The following is a 20,045-nucleotide window of genomic DNA, read 5'->3' as shown; positions in this document are numbered from 1 at the left end:
AACTGGGCCGAGGCGTAAGGCTGAGCCATTGTGTCCGGGGCAGCTGCGGCTTCCTGATTACCCTGGAAAACCAGAAAGGGGGAAAGAAGGCGAAACACTGTGAGCGCGAACCAGGCTGAACCTCTCCCTGGGGCCCGAGGACGAGCGCCCCCCCCCCCAACACTCTGCGGGTGCCAGCGCTGTGCCAAGAGCCTGACATGGATGCATCCCACTTCATCTCCGCCAGACTCTCTAAGGAAATCGTAGAGACCTAACCCCACTGCGCAGACGCAGAAATCAAGGCTCAGAAGGGTGGAGGGCAGTCCTATTCCCCAAGCCACCCAGCCCCATAGCCAAAGAGTGGGAGGGTCCATGCCCTGATTGATTGGAGTTTTCTGGCAGATCCTCCTTATTTCATCCCCTTTTTGGAACATGTGAGCATGTAGTTGTCTCCAGTGACAGAAGAGCCTTGATCTGATACTTAAAATGCCAAGAGAGAGATTAAATGGAACGTGTGTGTTCTTGGGAAGAGAGACAATTCATCTAAGCATTTGAATTTAATCAAAGTTTTATGTGACTTGTCTCACATAATGGGATGGGGGGGGTCCTTTTAATGGTCACAGTGTGTGTGTGTGTGTGTGTGTGTGTGTGTGTGTGTGTGTGTGTGATGTTCCCAGTGCCAATATGAAGCTGCCAATGGAAAGTCAAGGCCTAATTTGGATAAAGATGGCACTCTGTGATACTGCATACACCATTTTAAGTATCTTTACAAAATGCTGGACTTCACTCAGCCTCATTAGTCAATGCCTCCCCCCACCCCGTTACTTTTTTTTTTTTAATAAGCACAGAGTATTATATAACAATTCCCCCTTCCAATCTAGGCAAAACATGCAGTGTGATAATTACAGTCAAGTCAAAAGAATTTTTAAAAAATCTCTGAATTCAAATGGTTCCATTTCAGGAAATCTCACTCTCTCCACCCCACCCCTACCCCTGTACCCCTGTACCTCTACTGCAGCCACCCCCCCCCCACGTACACACACACAGCCACCAGAAACTGTAACCCGGAGGGCCCACGTTTTCATGGTCTCAAGAGATGAGATTGCACACAGAGAGAGAGAGAAGCTTAGCAATTAAGCACACCAAATAGCTGCCCCTTCCATTGTCTGAGGTCAATTAGATGTGACTTCGGCCCTCATATAATGATACCAGGGCAAAAATGTCAGGATTGCTCACATCTCCTCAGTCCCTGCCACCAACATTTGAGAGCCTCTTCAGCTAAAGCAACTTGAGTGCGGCAAAAACATTATGACATAGAAGGGGAGGAAACAAAAGTTTATTCTCGGAGCATCCCACAGAGCTTGTGCATTTGTTTAGAGGGGACCTTAATTAGAATGTTAAAGATGACACTTTGAAAAGAACGAAGCTTAGGATAAGTTTAAACCATTTTACAAGTGAAAACATTCCCATCACGCTCTTTCCTCCCCCAGCCGAACGTCTCCAAATGTCTGTGCCATCGGAACCAGAAATGCACAGCCATTGCTTGCTTTCTAGCATCTTTTCCTGGCGTCTGGGGCTGAGCAGGGTCTGTCTGTGCTGTGGTTGGATCCCTGTCCGTGGAAAGTTAACCCTGACCACCCTCGGGAAGCCACAGGGGACACTCAGGGTCACTGACACTTAGTGTGCTTTTGTTTTTCCTTCAAGAAGAGTATCTGGTTTCCCTTTAGGGGACACTTCCACTCTCAGCCCACAGTGTGCGGATGTAGCTGAGCCCCACCTCGGATCACCTCCAGACACAGTCAGGACACCCTGCCTAATCAGAGGGCTATAAAAGTAATCCAGTCCCCGAGCTGCTGCTGGAAAACAGAACACCTAAAGCAGAAGGCACAACCGGAAGACAACGAAGCCCAGAAACTGAGAAATAAGGGATCTGAGTCCAGGCGATGTCTTGGTCCAGCTCTACCTGTAGTTAGTAACGCCCACTGTTTTAGTTTCACGCGTCAGTAAATGTCTCATTTTGTTTAAGATAGTTTGTTTTCCTGTTACTTACAACCAGAAGAGTCTGGTCTAAAAAGAATAAAAACATCCTCTCCTGTCCATAAGCCAACCAGCACCCCACTCTCCCACAGGGCTGCTCAAGCAGCATGTCCCTCCACATACAGATTCTTTGCGACGCCACTTCTCTCTGGCTGATAAGACCTTGAGAACCCTCCAAAGGGAAATTCACTGTGCCAGATTCTACTTCTGGCCAAAGGCCTATTTCATTCCCCCCTAGCTTCGATCGTGCACATCTTTGAATTAAAACCACACTTGAGAAATCTCCAGTGTGGCCCCAGAGGGGAGCATGAAATGCCCAGCCATGGCCCAAAGACGGTCACACAGAGAAAAAGCTTTCCCTCCTGTACCTCTAGCAGAAAACAGTTTTGTGGGAACACCTATGCCCATGGGGCCTTTCTGCATGCAGAGCAGTCTCAGGAAGAGTGACCTGGGCCCCGCAGGTTCCTGAAAACCATCAGGGGCTTTCTCTTAGGATGGGGGCTCTGTCTGCGTCAGGAGGAGAAGGGCTTGCCCTCAGGAAGCCGGCAGTCACTCCAGTCTCAACACCGTCGACTCTTCCCATTTGCTGCCCCTGTGCCTGGAAAGTCCTCCCTACTCCCTCAGCTGCCCTTTTGGGTCCCCGAACAAGGAGGCAGCCAGCTTTCCCTGACACCGAGCCCACTTCAGTTGTGTGTCCTCTACACTCCACTGAAACTGTGGCCACATCTCACATAACTCCTAGTGCTGCCACTGGAGAGAGCTCCAAGGGCTGGGGACAGTGTCACGTTCTCCATTCCATCTCCAGGGTCCCACAGCATGTTAGCTGCAATGTAGGCATTTACAAGTACTTGTTAAGTGAACACTTGCTTCCACAACGAGCTCTGGGCTATGTGAAGCTTAACCTGGCAACAGGGCACAGGGCAGGTCCGGGGGGAGTCGGAGAGGGGTCAGCAAATGACCCATGAGACAAATCTGGCCCGCTGGTTGCTTTGTAAATAAAGTTTTACTGAGACACAGCCATGTTCATTGTACTATAATGGCAGAGTTGAGTAGTTGTGAGAGATCCACAAAATCTAGACTATTTAACCATCTTGCCCTTTGCAGAATAGTTTTCCAATCAAGGTGGTCAAGATATCGTTAAACATGAGAATGTCAGCTAAGAAGGCACCATTGCATAAACAGTTGGGCAGGAAATGAAGCTGGCAGCAAAACTGGGAGAGAGTCAAGGGGGGTGCGTTCTCCCTAAAACCAAGGAGGCGCGCTCAGCTAGAGCTGTTGAGGGCAGGGCAGAGGACGGCGCCCAGCGGAGGAGTGTCTTCTTCAGGATGTGGTTTCCATTTCTGCGTGTCTGCGATTGAAGCACACGCACACACATGCACACGCACACACGCAGGGTTCACACTCAGCACAGTGGGCTGCGGAAGGAAAGACCCATGATGTCCCCAGGCTTCTGTGCTCAGGGGAAAGGCAGCCCTCTCCTCACAGGTGCTCAGAAGGCACACTGATGGATTCCGCTTTCCTCTCAGGCCTGGAAGGCACCAGGCACTGTGCTGGGGGCTTTGCATCAGTATTTCTTTTTTTAAATTAAATTTAATTTTTGTTATTTTTTTTAATGTTAATTTTATTCTAGAGAGAGAAAGACAGACAGACAGAGTGTAACCAGGGGAGAGACAGAGAGAAAAGGAGACACAGAATCTGAAGCAGGCTCTATGCTCCAAGCTATTAGCACAGAGTCCGACACAGGACTTGAACTCATGGGCCATGAGATCATGACCTGAGCTGAAGTCGAAGCCTCATCCGACTGAGCCTCCCAGGTGCCCCTGCATCAGTATCTCCTACACAGGGTGACCGCTCCCTGGGGGACAGCCGACAGCGTGTGCAGTCACTTTTGGTTGCCACCAGTGGGGAAAAGACTTACTGCTGATGTCTAGTGGGTAGAGGCCAGGGATAGTGAACACCCTACAATGTATAGGACAGACCCCCAAAGGATGCCCGAGCCCCAAGTGCTCATCGTGCCCAGACCCAGAATCCCTGCTCTGCATACACTGGCTGCCTCTCTCATCCTGTGTTACTTTGCTGTGGAGACCCCTGCAGCCCAGAATTAGGATGGATTTTTGTGAGGTCACAGCTCTTAGGGAAGTCGGGAGCCGAACTAAAGCCCAGGTATCTCATCTGCCAAGGCTATCACCTGATGGCAAGGTTCATCCCCATTTTTAAATATACCTCTATCTCTCATACATACACCATGGGCTCAGGATCGGCAACTCACCCTCCAGGAAGGCAGGTGCTGGGGGATGTGGTGCAAAATCACCAGGGTCCCAAGAGCCAACTAGCCCCTCGCGAGGGTCAGAACAGCAGCCTGGGAAACTTGTGCCTTCCAAGCCCAGGGCCTAGCGTCACAAGGCTCTGAGGCCATCCAAGGAAACGGAAGGGCCAACCAGGGACAAGCCACCAACCTCTACCAAACCTTGTGCATTCCGGCACACCGAGGGCTCTGAGCCCTGGGGGTGTCTCATGGCCGCCCGGGAACCCACAGGTAGCACTCAGGTCCACAGGGCTTTGGACTGCACTCCTGTTCCGGAAGTCCTCAAACAGATGTTAGCGGGACCCCCCACAGTTACTTATTAACACTGACAGCCATCCCAGAGAGACCCTAATTAATATTCCCAACATTTGCACTTTGGGCTAATTACAGCTAATATTTAATTAAGATCATTGGACTTCTTATGGAATTATTTTTCACCTTCAAATGTCTTCAGAGATGTCTTTGTTTCCTCCCCAGTGATGTTCCTGGATTCTTGGCTTAGCTGAAGTGTGTTTTCTTGAAAAATACATTCGTGTTAAGGGCACCTTCGGTGCTCCCAGGTCAAGGCAAATCTTGGGCACATGAATAGGATCCTGGGTGAAAGCTGAGGCCAAGTTCATGTAGGTAACGGTGACAGACAGAAAGTATTTGGAGCGTTCTGGCTAGACATTCCCTCATTTGTAGAAGCCGCCTTCCCTCCTTCTACTCCAAAGCCAACCCCCCACCTTTCCCTAAATAAGTGGAATGATCACAGAAATTCTGATACCTACTGAGTCAGGGTGCCTGTGGGTGTCCCGAGGTGACGAGGAGGGTGATTCTGCTTCGCACAGAGCCTCCACATCACCTCGGAAATGCTTCAAGAGCTCTGCAAATCTAACATCAAATGTTCAGTGCCCGCACTTCCAGAGGTTGCTGACAAATACGCAGTTTAAAAAAAATTTTTTTAAGCCAAAGACCTTATGTTTTAATGTCTACTATTGCTGCTGCAGAACTGAATAGGAACTTGAAATAAAGAGCATTTATTAGGAACGTAGAGGAATCTTCCTTGTCCTCATACAACCAAACCTCAATTAAGGCAGAGACTCAGCAACAGCAGGATGAAGGGGGACCCCATCATTACTCGAGACACCCCAATGGGTAGCTCGCACTCCACTTACTGAGCGCGAGACGATTATTAAAATGCAACCAAGCCCAAGTCACCAAAGCAAAAATAAATGCCGTTTCAATTTAAATATTTTACTGAAGCATGAAATAGCCAGGATATTATTGCTATTTTAAGACAAACACTGTAATCTGACTATTAGTATAGTGTGTCGACTCTACCGCAGGCAGACAGGGGGGAGGCGTCCTCACACACAGGAGGGTGGCTCTGGTCACTGGAACAGCCTGCACCTTCAATTTCCTCCCGGAGGTGGGCTCGGGAGACAGAGGCACAGAGAAAACACAAGGGGTTTTTCTTTTTTGTTTGTTTTGTCTTGTTTTTTTACCCTCAGACATCTCCCTTCTCCCAATTCACTGCCCTGAGGGGTTTAATAAAGTAGTTTTTAGAAACTAATAAGAGAACAAAGGGTGGAAACACATCAGACTTTGCAGAATATTTTGGCCCCAAATCTAATGCAAACCACATTTCAACTGAGGAGTCGTCTTTACGTAGGAGAGCACGAGGGGGGGGGGTTCTTTTCATGGTAACGGCCTGACTTTCAAGAAGAGGGAGAGTGCTTGGTTTCAGAGCTGCCAGCACGGACTTTAAAATAATGAAGTATTTTTTTCTGTGTGCATGTGAGTGCTTCCCCAGCTTTAATAGTCCAACCTCTTGAATCATCTTTACCCCTTTGGCTTCTGGAATTGATTTGTCCCCAGTGCATTTCTTGTCCCCAAAAACCCCTTCTGGCCTCCACACAGCTGTCATCACGAAGACATGCACAGGGACTGTCCAGCCCTGGTAAACCAGTGATCGCTTCCATCGCACAGCCAAGAAAAGCAGCCCCTCGCGGAGCGACCCCCCCACCAACCCGGACTCCTGGAGGAGACCCTCCCCTCCGGGCTGCCTGCCTGCAGTTGTCGGGCTTGCTGACTGTTTGACTTTAGTTTTGTAGCGTGGTCTGTTCTAGCTCTCTGGCAAGAAACTGCGCACATTCAGAGAAAGCCTCCAGTGCCTGACTGAAAAGAGCTAAGCTGTATCATGCCCCCAGGGGCACTGAAACAAAGAAGAAAATGCAAAATTACACCATTAACCTGCTGATTCTAAGACCAGCTCAGTTCGACACATCAAGCAGAAAGCACACACACACACACACACACACACACACTTGGCTGAAATCCTCCCCACCCCCAAAGCAGGATTCAAGGAGCAGAGTACGTATCGCAGAGAGCAACAGAGACTTAACGCACGGCAAGGCTTCAGCTTCATTCAAATTCACAATTTCGAGTGAAATATAAAATCAGGAAAAATACCTGCTGCACCATCCTGCTTCCTTTCTCCTCCATAAACTTAGCAGCTGTTCTAGCCCCACACCACAAAGCATCTGCCCAAAGCGAGCCTCAGTTACGAGCGAGGGTGTGCGCTCTGTGCAACGTGTGGACGGCTGGGTGTTGCAGGAGGGGAGCTGAGGCCTCCTGGCTGACCTCCCCCTCAACATCTGACTGCTCCCAAAACCAACCCCAGATGGGACTCTTTCCGCCAGCGAGGCCTGGCCCATCAATCACGTCTTGCCCCTCCTCTGGCTCCTGTTCTCAGTTTCAGGGTGCACAGTGAGCAGATGATTATAAAGAGAAGGAAGAACTCTCTCTCTCTTTCTCTCTCTCTCTCTCTGTCTCTCTCTCTCTCACACACACACACACACACACACAGCGCTCGCCTACATTAATAGCTGTTTAAAAAACATTAGAAATGGTATCCTATGCATTGCCTGGAGCTGGAAATTTTCATTACTCAACTAAATATATGGTATGCAAAGTTCTGAAATCCACCGGGGAGCCTGCTTACTATCCGATTTTGTTTTATAGTTTTCAGAGAGGTGGGGGTGTGGGGGGGGAGCAGGAGAAGAGGCAGAGGCAGGAGGAAGAAAGAGCTCAGAGACAGAGGGAGGTGGACAGGAAAATTTCAAGAAACGCCCTGAGAACATAGGGGATGCATTTATAACAAAGCTGTGTGGTTAGCCGTAAACTGATCCTAAAACAATGTAACTGATGATGGTTTGGAGGATGTGGAAGCCCGGCCGCTCTGCAGGCCAGCTGTGGACCTTAGGCAAGTAGCTGCCATGCTCCGGGCTCCGGGGACTTCACAGTGTGATTGCAAGGGTCAAAAGAGAAACCAGATCATAACAAAACACATACACATGGGGCTTGGCTTATCGGATGCACTATATAAACAGATTCATTCATCAGCACGACTCAAGACCACCTGTGTCCCTCCGGACCTTGCATTCAAGAGGGGCAGCAGGCTTTCAAGAAAGGGAGCCACAGATGACCCCCAAATCCCAGTGGTGATCAGTGCTACACAGTACACGCAGAGGGGTCTTTCTTCTTTTCTTGAACTTTTTCTCCTCTTAGCTCATTTTTTCCCCTCTCTTTCAAATGCGCAAAAACAAAACTGCGTACAAAAAAATCCCCAGTGATTTCAATGCCAAATGCTGCATCAATGCAAATGCTGCCTCTCTACTTAAAGCTACAAATACTTTGTTCTTTATTATTAAAAGTACAACAACCAGAGTGCAATATCAAAACAATCTCTGCTTTCGTTTGGCCATGTCTTCCTTGCTCACCGAGAGGGAGTTTCAAGAGTCCCACCACCCTTCCCGTGGAGAGCTAGTTGCTTATCACCAAGCCGCCCTGCCAAGAGAGGAGAGATCTCGCTACACTGGAGGGAACCGAAGGGGTTTCTGAAGTGATTAAACGTCTAATTAAATTGTATAACAGAGGAGGGGGTTAGGGCAGGAGAGGTTGCCTGGAAGAATTCAACATTCCTGCAGGTGCGTTGCTAGTTCTGGTAGTTCCTGGGTGATTTTTTTTTTTTTTAACTTCCCGGCTCCCCAGGGCTGGAAAGAAAATCTGGATACACAGTATTTGTGCCATCCTCCCATTTCCATTTCTAATCACATTCCCGAGACATTTCTGATGCAGAATTAAAATAAGAAGCCCATGCAGTTTCCTTACAGAGACCGGTCAGCCCTCATCTCAGAGCTGCCTGGCCGCAGCGGACCAGGGCCCCTTCTATTCCTCAGCTCTGACCCAACACGTGGGCTCAGCAGTCACCCTCAGGAGCCATAAGCTGCCTGTGCTCACAGATAACTGAAAAGCCAAACTTCCGTCCTTCAACCTGGGAAAGAGGGACAAGCCCAAGACAGGCAAATTCTCTGTTGAAATATGTTTCGGGAGAGATGGAATACATGCTCAAAAAACCAACCAACAAACGTACTCAACTGAGATAAGCATTTCTGGTGGAAATGATGAGGGAGACACAGCAGGACGCTGGTCCTAGCCAGTGGACCATCAGAGTCCTGTGGGTGATATTCTTACTAAGAAAATTCGACTCCTACTAGGCCTACTGCCTTCAAATATCCGAAGGTGGGATCCTGCCAGAGACACTGAGCGAAGCTGCCCGAGGTCATTCTGCCACACAGCCCTGGGGAGAGTGTTCCGTGTTTTTCAAATTATAGGTGTGATCCCTTGGGTTGTAAAATCCATGGAGGGAGTTACCACGCCAACATTCTTTAAATGAAATCAACTGTACCACACTGGAAAAGAATAGAAGAAAATAAAATAGTAAGAGCTAGTGTGGTTCTATGAAACTTTTACATGGCTGAATTGGGTTGCAACGTAAAATCTTTTATGGATTGCAGTAAAATAAATAAAATTAAAAACACCATGCTAGAAATTTCCAGTGTTTGTTACCATTTAACCTTTCACTAGTACTGTAGCTACAGAATCAAAATCAAATGTTGAGAAGTCAGAAGTATAATGGTAGGATTATTGGCAAGTCATTCAACCTTTGTGTGCCCTATTATTTATAAATATAGATGATAATATATATTCTTCCCAATGGGGCTCTTGTAATGTTTGAGGGGAAAAATCTACAGAAATGTGTCTTATAATCTAAAAAGTACTGTGAGTACATTTCCTATTGTGGGGATGAAATTAATCCTCCTTCTAGTCCAGCAAAGTGCACCCTTTGAAGAATATCTGGAGAGGTATGTCAGGTCCACACCTACTATGTGCCAGCATGTGCTGGGCACTTTAATCTCAAAATCATTCCCTTAAGATAGATATTATGGTGCCTTTTAAAGATAAGAGAACTGAGGCTCCAAACAGGTGAAAGATATTTTCTACCATGGGATCTAATAGATTAGTTAAGTAGCAGAACAAACATTTGAACTAAATCTGGTTTTACTGAAGAATTCCTGTGACTGAATCCATACTAAAATGAAGATGGGGATGATGACCATGATAGCTGTGGTGGCGATGACAATGAAGATGGAGATGAAGATCATACAAGGTTGGTGGTGATGAAGATGGAGATGAAGCTCATGATGATGGCAGTGATGATGATGAAGATGGGGATGATGATCATGTGATGGTAGTGATGATGATGAAGATGGGGCTGATCATGATGATGATAGTGATGATGATGAAGATGGAGATGAAGATCATGATGAGGTTGGTGGTGATGAAGACGGAGATGATGATGTGAGGATGGCAGTGGTGATGATGAAGATGGGGATGGGAATCATGCGATGGCAGCAGTGGTGGTGACAAGGATGATGGAAATGATGATCATGATGATAATGGTGGTGGTGGTGGTAGTGATGATGATTATGATGATGAGAAAATTTTTCTTGAGCACTAAGTATGTACCAGTCATTGTTCTAAGCACTGAGGATATAAAACTCAAAAAAGGAGCTTTGCCTACATTACCTGTTTTACAAGAACCCAAAATTGTCACTCTCTTTCCAAGGCAGGTGGAGTCACTTCCTCATACTCGCACAACTGGCAGGTGCTAGTTAACTCAATCTATCAGACTCTTAAGATCTATACTCTAAAGTAGTTGGGGGGCGCCTGGGTGGCTCAGTCGATTAGGCCTCCGACTTCGGCTTAGGTCAGATCTCACGTTCATGGGTCCAAGCCCTGTGTCAGGCTCTGTGCTCATAGCTAGCTCAGAGCCTGGAGCCTGCTTCCAGTTCTCTGTCTCCTTCTCTCTCTGACCCTCCCCTCTCATGCTCTGTCTCTCTCTGTATCAAAAATAAAAAAATAAAAAAAAACAAAGACCTAAAGTAGTTGGAAATGCGTTCAAATCTGACCTCAATTAGGTATACATACAAACTTTCCTTTCCCTCACTATACCAGCTTATGGAAAAGCATCTCTGGAACAAAGAGCCCTGAGATTGTTCTGAGGCCATAACTCACAAAAACAACCAACCAACAATGATAACAAGAATCTGTGTCACAGATTCAAGTGAAAACAATTTCTTTCATTTCACTTCCCCAGCCTCAACAGGGAAACAAGAGTCAGAGAGGCCAGAAGCCACCTTGCCGTGGCTGACAAACACCAGCCCCAGAAACACAAACCGGCGGAGTGGGCGTCCAGCTAGCAATAACGAGGTGTCATGTTGCAAAATGCTCCATCCTGATTTTCCATTTGGAGTCACAGAAGGCAACGTAGAGGATATTTTTCTCAACTCCTTAAAAGTCAGCAACAATCAAATATTTATGGTACTTTGTGCAAGTTAGGAGCCTTGAAAGAGTTGCTCATGAGGTGCTATTTCCATAGGGAAATGTGCTTCTCTCTTAAAAAATTAGCAGCCTCCGGAGCAGGTGATGATCCCAACCAGCAAGATCAGGCACTTGAAAAGACAGGTTTTCTCACCTTGCTCACCACTGCTCTGGAGTTTCAGAGGACCCTGACTTGTCCTTTAAAACTCTTGTCAAAGAGCAACTTTCTATACTTTTTTATTTTGACATTACATGTACTTTTATATTCTATATTTTTTGAGGTCTGTCTCTAAGTAGACTGTGAACTCTATGAGTACAGGAACCTCATCCGTTTTTTTCCCCCAACACTAGTGTGTCAAGCATTTAAAACAGTGGCATGCACACACACACATCCAGAAGTTTCGGCGAATGAAAAACTAATGTCCAAGCTAGTCTCTTTATCATCTATCCTCACTGATATGAAGACATGTCCAACTTACCCAGGACCTCAGGGCACTGGAAAATAAGGTCAAACTGTTAAATGTTGCTCTGGACCATTTAAAAAAATCCCCACTGTGATACCCCAACACTGTTCTGAAGGGCTTCTTGTTAGAAGGCCCAGCAACACAGGACCTCACCTGTCTGTACGTGAATTAGCTGTGAATGCGTTATTATTTCCTATTGTTAATAAAAAAGGAACAGCCAGAGCAGCTAGTATTCGAGTTCTTTCTGAGCATCAGACACTCTAAGTCTATATATCATTTAACTTCATCTCCACAGAAACTATATTTTTAATAAACTTGTTTTCATCACACCCATTTCACAGATAAGAAAGCACAAGGTCTTGAAGCTAGAACATGGTAGACGCAGATGTCAAATCCAGGTCCTTCCCCAAAGCCGCGGCACTTTCAAATGTGCTATGATTGACCTCTCTGCTGGCTAAGATGAAGGATGGTACCTCTAAGGGTTACGGTAGGACTATTCGATCACAAAATATTTTCTGACATTTTCTGGGAAATCCCTGAAGTATCCTAGTCCAAGTGAGAGGCTACCAGAGGCATGAGATCTTTGTTCCTGATGTCCCACGATTTAGAACCCAAGTGAGTGTTAACAGGGTTAATTATGGTAATGGAGATAACATAATTGACAATCAAGATAATATAATTAGGAGGGCTCACAACATGTACTTGCCACTGCCCTAAATGTTCTATAAATATAACTCCCTCAATGCAACCCACAGTCCCATGATGCGGTCACAATCATTATCTTTATTTTATAGATGGGTGGCTTTGAAAGGTTAAGCAAATAATCTGAGGCCACTCCTATAGTGCACGACGAAACTCCGATTTGTACCAATCCAGTTCTGAACTCAGAGCAGAAAGTTGAAAAAAACTGAGAGGGAGTTTCTGCGTAGCTTTTACTCAGTTTCCCCCAATGGTAAGGTCTTGAATAACTACAGCATACTGTCGAAATTAGGAAACGGACGTTTTACGACCACTACCTCACATCGCTGCAAACACGGCGAGACGTGAGGGCAGCAGAAGCCCTGCTGTCCTGGGTACTTTGCTGTCAATAGCAGGGCAAAGTCGCCACTGCCATCTGTCCTCAAGTGAGAGCTGGAGCTGCCCACGCAAATAGTGATGCAGACAGAAGGGAAGGTGAGCAAGCCAATAAATATTAGCAAACACTGTTTTCATAAGGGAATGAACATGCGTTTCAAATCATAGTTCACTAAGGATTCTTGACCTCGTGGGTATGGAGGAAACCTCAATCCGGAGCAGACTTTAACTGTCACATTCTCCGTCCTCTCCTGCTAGCTACTTTCTAAAGGGGGAACATTTTCACCAGGACTACCACCACCACCAGCATAACATTGGTGTCAACTTCACATTCAAGATTAATTTCAATGACTTGCACCATTGCTAATACTACTACTTTTAGCCAAATCCATAAAAAGAAAAGAATGGATTTGGTTTCCTGAAATAGCGTGCTTACAGGTACTCTGCAGATCCGATTTGGGATGATATCACTGTTACCTATTCCATCACAGCTATCCGAAGGATTCTCTGCCTGCTCCTGCAATGGAAAACTGATCAATTTGGTGTGAGGCAGTTGTCTCCGGAAGAGAGGAGGTTGCTACACATACAGGCAGCACCAAGTAGCTTAGAAAGGTACCAGTTCCACCCTGGATGGTGCTGCATAAACCATGCTACTAAGAAGGTCACCGAGCATCTTGCCACTAGATTGAGAAAACTAGGAGGATCAAGTCACACCGCTAGAAATAGGATCATATACTCTGTTCACTGGAACGTTACAGGTCATGAAATATTCTAGCAAAGGGGAAACGAAGCATTCTTGATAGAAACCCCTGGGAGAAGGAGACACCACTATCTCACACGTGGATGGATTCAGCATCATTTCCTTTCGGACCATGTTATAAAGCTGAGGTTTTCTATCCATCAGAGGAGTTTGTCTCTCAGTGCAACTAACCAACATTTCTCCTTCCCCAAGTCCTCCTCAAAGCTGGAGGCCACCGCATAGCGGATACAACCCCATGACCTTGAGGAGACACGATTCAGTCAAGACACAGAACGTACTTACCACCCACACATAGTTTATAACGAATTTACAGAACCCAACATTTACCCGTATTTTAATGACCCAATTTCCTCACATGACCACCAGGGCCTCTCAGAAGACTGTAAACTCCTTCAGAGCAGGGACGTGTTGGATTCATCTTTAACACTTCCCTCTGTGTCTTCCATACTTTGTAATCAGGTGTTTGACAAGATAAATATCTGTTGGCTGGCATTCACCTCACTTGTAGAGAGATGTCTAATCTGGTTACAGAAACAGGCATAGATGATAAAATATGACCTTGTCTTTCATGGTATGTTGCAGAAGTTTTAGCCTCTAATAGTTTGCCAACTGGAAAAAAAAAGGCTGTCATAAAATGAATTATACTTGGACTTGGAAGAAATGAAATTAGGAAAGACTGCCAGATAGCAAGGGCGTTGCACTATTCAAATAGGCAAGAGTTTCAGATGCATGCAAGTGTTTCAGGAGCAAAGTATCAGGCATCTTGCAGGGGCCAGGGCCAGCGCTAGGTTTGGGCGCTACCAGCGGGGAGGACACACAGGGTCGTGCCTGGCCTTACAGTGCAGTGGGACATGCACCACGACAAGATCAATATAAAGAGCTAACGGGTCTCATTTATCTCGGAAGGTTTATCAAGCAAGGCCTTCTGGAAGAGCAGATGTATAAACTGAGCAGAAAATAGCGAGGTGGTATCAAACAGGTTGGCAAAATAATACGCAGGCCGTTGTAATGCTGTAGTAGGAGGGAATACCTCAGATCCAGAGTGGCATAATCAAAGAAAAAGGAGGAAATGAAAGTGAGGTGGCTATTTTCAAGGCCACAGGCCCTATAAAATATAGGGCTGAGATACAGACCAGAGGCTAATGGACGGTAAGCCTTTGAGGGCAGAGACCCAACTCTGTTTTACTGAGAACCATATTCCCAGCACTGCCAGAATGGCATGCACAGAGTGAGTGCTCACAAAAAAAGTTGTTTTGGTTAAATCAGAGTAAATGCAATGATGTTACAAACCAGGCTAAGCAGTCAAGGCAAGGAAGAGGAGAGATAGTAACAGAAAGGGGACTGATCATTTAAAATACTCTCTTGACATTACCTTTTCACTTTAAGTAACTCAAATGCTTGAAACAGAAGAAATTCACAGAGGAAACAGCTATTCAGCTTAGGTGAATAAATGAGACGGAGGATCCTAACACTTTTTATCACAATGTTCACACTACCTTAGTGGATGAGGGCTGTAAAGGCTACTGGAAACACTCACACATGACCTGTTGGTGTCTCACACACTGTATTGGAAGGTAGGTAGCGTAGATACCATTCAGGTCCATTTAACAGAAGAGAAAACTGAGGCCCGATAAAGTCGGTGACATGCCCAAGTTCAGACAGCTCTTAAAAGGTCTAGCTGGGATTTGAACTCTAGGTATCTTTTCATCGTACTAAGCTGCTTCCGACATTTTCCAGTCAAATGCCCTGACGGATCTATCTATATTAATAGGCTTGTCTGCTTGAAGCATTTGTGGGTGTCCTCCATCCTTACTTCATAAACTCTTACACGAAGAATAAAAAAAAAATGAATGTGGTCATTGGGGCAATTGGAACTATCATCAGAACAAAGAATTTTAGCATAAGCTAAGCATAAGCTTAGCATAAGCATGGTAGTGTTGAGGTTATTATTTTTTTTTTAAGTAAGTTCAGAGGGATTGAAATCAAAGCCATGTCCAGTAACTGGCCTTGTCCCAACCCCAGGGACTCGGAGCCCATGGTCCTCAGCCAAAGTGCCACTTGAGACTGGAGAACTTTACATTCTTCACATACGTTTGATCAGTGCATAAATATTATTTTTCCATAACTAAGAATGTGTGATATCTTAGGAGTATCTTCTTGACTGAAGGCTGAGCTGAGCAAGTCACACAGTTTGGAGTAGAACAGGGCTAGACTGACTTAAAAAACAGGTGTTGCAAAACATCAAGGTGGATTCAAGGAAGGCGGTGGGTTTTGGGAGCACAGACACAGTTTGCCTTATTGCAGATAGGAGAGAGTTTTGCCTAGTGGGGAGAAAGTTTATTCAGATACCAAGAGTGTAGAAGTCTGGCCAAATAAATCGTCTGATCACTCTGTGAACGCATGACATTCAAGGTAATTGATCCAAACAACTCCAAGGCAGCCACAGTTAAGAAAACTGAGGCTGACGAAGTCAAGTAACTAATTCAAACGGTCTTCAAGGAGCAGCCTGGGGATATTTTCTAATGTGATTGTAGAGTATGTGTTTTTGCAGAGTGTACCTGCTCTTCAGCAGCATTCATTCTCTTCACTAACCAGCGTTCCTTATTTGATTTTAAACATGCCTCTCTTCTTCAGACAGACTGGAATATTCTTGGTATCCACCCAAAAGAGGCCTAAATTGGTCTTTACATTCAAGTATTGTTGACTTATATATCTGACTTTTAAGGTTATTGAATACCTCCTGTTATGTGTTGACTTGTCTCTTCCCCAAAACCTAAACGGTGAAGTCCCAGCTCCCAGTATCTCAGAATGTGACCTTATTTGGGAAGGGAGTAGTTGCAAATGTAATTAGTTATATTAAACTGAGGTCATACTGGATTAGGGTGGGCCCCTAACCCAATGTGACTGTTCTTACAAAAAGGGGAAACTTGGACACAGACATGCCCATGAGGAGAATGCTGAGTGGAGGGGAAGGGCAGAGATGGGGATGAGGGTCCCATAGTCGAGGCACGCCAGAGATGGCCAGAAGACCGCCCAAAGCTGGAGAGAAGCCTGGAAGCAGAGTCCTCCTCACGGCCCTCAGAAGGCCCAACCCTGCTGTCACCTTGCTCTTCTGCCTTCCAGAACTCGTGAGACAAGAAATTGCCATCTAGTTTGTAGAACTCTGCTGCAGCAGCCCCAGGAAGATGACATACTTACTATGTGCTAGTTATGGGAAACACAGTGATCGTGAAGTCACTCCCTACCTGATGACACTAAGGTGCAGGGACAGAAAAGAAACGCTCCAGCAAACCAGAAGGGCAAAACATCCTGTCTCCTCATCCCATTCTTCACACTTAAAAGGAGGGTGCTGAGGCGTGGAACAGTTTTCATGTGCTCTCACTTGATTTCTGTGAAACACATCTTGGAATCCCAGTAGGAGAAGTCTAAGAGCCTGAGAGACCTGCCCTGGTCCTGTGGTTTCACCCTGGCCTGTCCTAGAGTGGCGGCCGTTAGCCAGGTGTGGCTGGTGAGAAACTGCAGTGTGGCTGATCCCAAAGGAGGCCGGCTGTGAGCATGGAAGGAACATGTAGGTTTCACAGACACGGTATGAAGAAAATAATGTAAAGTATCTTCCTAACAGTGTTATTTTGATGACACGTTGCAATGACGATAGTGTGGACATATTGTGTTCAATAAAACATTCTTGGTTGAGAATGAGAATTGAGACAAACTGGATTGAATAAAATATTGAAATTAAATTCACCTGTTTTTCTCTCTTTCTCTCTTTTTTTTTTAACCTTGCTTAATGTGGCTGCCAGAAAATTAACAAAAAAAAAGTCTACAGGTATGACTTCTCTTTGTGGCCCTCGTTCTATTTCTGTTGGAGCGCTGCAGTGATACCCATTGGTTTGAGGGTCATAGAGCTGCGTTGTCTCCACATTTGCCATAGACCAACTGATGGGCAGAGCTGGGATTGGACCTAGACAATTACAAGCTGAAGCTCTGGTTCCTTTGAAAAACCAAGCTACCATCTTGGCACCAAAAGTGAACATCTTTAGAAACATCCTTATGGAGATAAATCCAGAAGAGAGAAGCTGGATTCCAATGCTACCCTTCACCCAATGTTTGTGATCTTGAAATTCCTCACTTCACCTGACCCTTTCTGCACAATTTCTGCATCAATCCCAAGACAGCCTTCACAGAAGGCTGCTTCTGAACAGAACATAACTTTCACTTTACCAAATCCGACAAAGCTCCCAAGGCTCTGAGAATCTGTCTAAAGTACCTATTTGGGGACAGGAGAGGTAAAAGGCTTTTAAAAGCTTGTTTTAACTCTGTGTGAAATCAACTGACTAATATTTATACTGGGCAGCTTTCTGCAAAGATGAAATAAACTCTCTACAAATAGCCTACAGAGCTCAGACATTCACCGTGTGTGAGGTCAGGAAAGAGCCCTTGAACACGCTCCAGTATGCAGGATGCTTAAGGCATCAGCAGACATTCTGAGTTAGATCTTATTCTGCAAGGTTATCCACTGGATTTGATCAGAAAGAAACTGGTTCTTTTTTAAATCTCACAGACATGTGGTAGGATGTGTTGCTTTCATTCACTTAACTCACACACTCACTCAAGATGTACTTCTTGACTATATTTTAGGTGTTGAGAGGTGTACTAGGGATACTTTTATCTATTGTGCCTGGCCTCTGGTAGGCTCAAAATTACCATTTGTTTCCACATTAATATGAAATAAATTCAGATCTAAGAAAACAGTCTCTGCTCAAGTGGAGATTAAGATATGAATAAAGAAAGATACAGGAAAATCAATGATGAAAGCAAGTGTCATGGATTTTATAAGTTTAAGTACAAGTTATTATGGGAACCAGAAAGGAAGCACCCGAAATTTCCCAATCTAGGGATGGAAGGTATATTGAGTGCTTCTTAAAGGATGCAATAGTCAAGATGCGTCTTAAAAGAGAAGTTGGAGTGAGTTAGGTGAAAATCCCAGGAAGAGGAAAAGCATAGAGAGGAGCATAAAAGGACACAGAGAATGGGTTATATGACTGGTGTATTGTGTGGTGGGGATTTGGCAGGAACTTGACCTAGAAATAAGGTTGAAGGCATACAAAGAAAAACAGGTAATGTCATACAAAGCAGTTTGGATTTGGTTCAAGAATGGGTGGTAATTGAAGAGTTCCAGGAATGGAAATGGCCTGCTCCAAACTATGTTATATGAAGACTATTTGGACCACAAAATTAGTTAATACACTGGAGAGAGAAACTGGTGGCAACAAGGGAGACCAAATACAATGGTAGTCATCCATTAAACACTTTTTTGAGTGTTTGTTTATTTTTGAAAGACAGAGACAGAGCATGAGTGGGGGAGGGTAAGAGAAAGAGAGAGGGACACAGACTCTGAAGCAGGCTTCAGGCTCTGAGCTGTCAGCATAGAGCCCAAGGCAGGACTGAAACTCACCAACTGTGAGACCATGACCTGAGCCGAAGTCAGACACTCAACCAACGGAGCCACCTAGGCACCCCAACAATGGTAGTCATCCATGAGAGGAATGGCAAAATGGGGCAAAGATGGCCAAGAACAGATAAAATCAGAGACTTCCCCTCCTGTGTATTTCTTTGTATTAGTAACCACCAGGGCTCTAATCTTAACTTTTGCAATCTTTCCTGTTCCAGTACAAACTAAGTGTTTTAAAATTATTTACTTTATTAGGATTCTGATGAACATCTCTACCCTAAAAGATATTTAGAGCAGTTACAGTGTTTTTGTGCTCTGGAATCTTTTCTGTAAGAATGCTGAAGTGGTCGATTAAAAAAAAAAATCTCTGTTAAGTATTAAACTGTTGAAACATAAATGCATTCAGACAAACCAAACCCTACTATGAATTTTAGGTGTGACATGCTCTTGAATATGTGTATGGGTGGTAGAGATAAAGTTGATGATGATGGCCATTTATAAAGCCTTTTATATACCGTAAATGACTTACAACCATTATCTCACTAACTCTTGACAAGGACTCTGAGTTAGCTATTACTATCCCCACTTACCAGATGAGAAAACTGAGGCTCAAGTCAAGGAGTGACTTACTGCCTGTTGCTAATAAGAGCTAGAGCCAGAATCTGAATCCAGCCTGGTATATTCCCACCATACCATGTTCTACAGGATTTCTCCAGGATCTTGTCCTTACAGGCTTCCCCTATACAGGATCCCTTATTAATAATTTAGAAAATTCACAAATAAATTTAAATGAGTAATTTCAACGAGGTTTTGACGGTCTTCAAGAAGTAGGCTAGGCTTTTTGAAGGGGTAAGTTGGGGGGAAAGATAGCATAGTTCCTACATTAAGGATCTTAAAGGCTGAAAAAGGGAATCTTTTACTGAGTTTTGGAAGGCAATCTATCTCTGTAGGAGGAGCCATCCTGTCCAGATTCTGGCTCTCCCTCTTACCAGGTATACAACCGTGAGTAAGTAGCACCACCCCTCTGTACTTTGGCTTCTCTCTATTATAATGGGAATACCAATAGTATACTTTTAAGGATTATTTATGGAATAAATTAGTCAGTGCATATATATTTCCTATTACCACACATAACATATAAGAAACATTCAATATATATTTGTCATCTTAGTTATGGTAGCTGTGCTATTATTGTCATATGTTAATTAAAAGGGAAATAACTTGGATGACGGTGTATGATGGGTAAAGGAAATTTTTCCAGAAAAA

General features: G+C 45.0%; 1 protein-coding gene across 1 annotated transcript in view; it reads right to left on the bottom strand.

Annotated features, from left to right (window-relative positions):
- Positions 1–20,045, bottom strand: part of RBFOX1 (RNA binding fox-1 homolog 1) — a 330,067-nt gene that overhangs the window by 172,043 nt on the left and 137,979 nt on the right. Inside the window, exon 2 of the mRNA XM_029949680.1 lies at positions 4–62. Within this exon, the coding sequence (XP_029805540.1) occupies positions 4–62 (59 nt within the window). The remainder of the gene's footprint in view (positions 1–3; positions 63–20,045) is intronic.

The sequence above is a fragment of the Suricata suricatta genome, chromosome 8 (genome assembly GCF_006229205.1).
Source record: "Suricata suricatta isolate VVHF042 chromosome 8, meerkat_22Aug2017_6uvM2_HiC, whole genome shotgun sequence".
In the NCBI taxonomy this organism is placed as follows: Eukaryota; Metazoa; Chordata; class Mammalia; order Carnivora; family Herpestidae; genus Suricata; species Suricata suricatta.
This window is presented reverse-complemented; position numbering and strand designations above follow the sequence as displayed.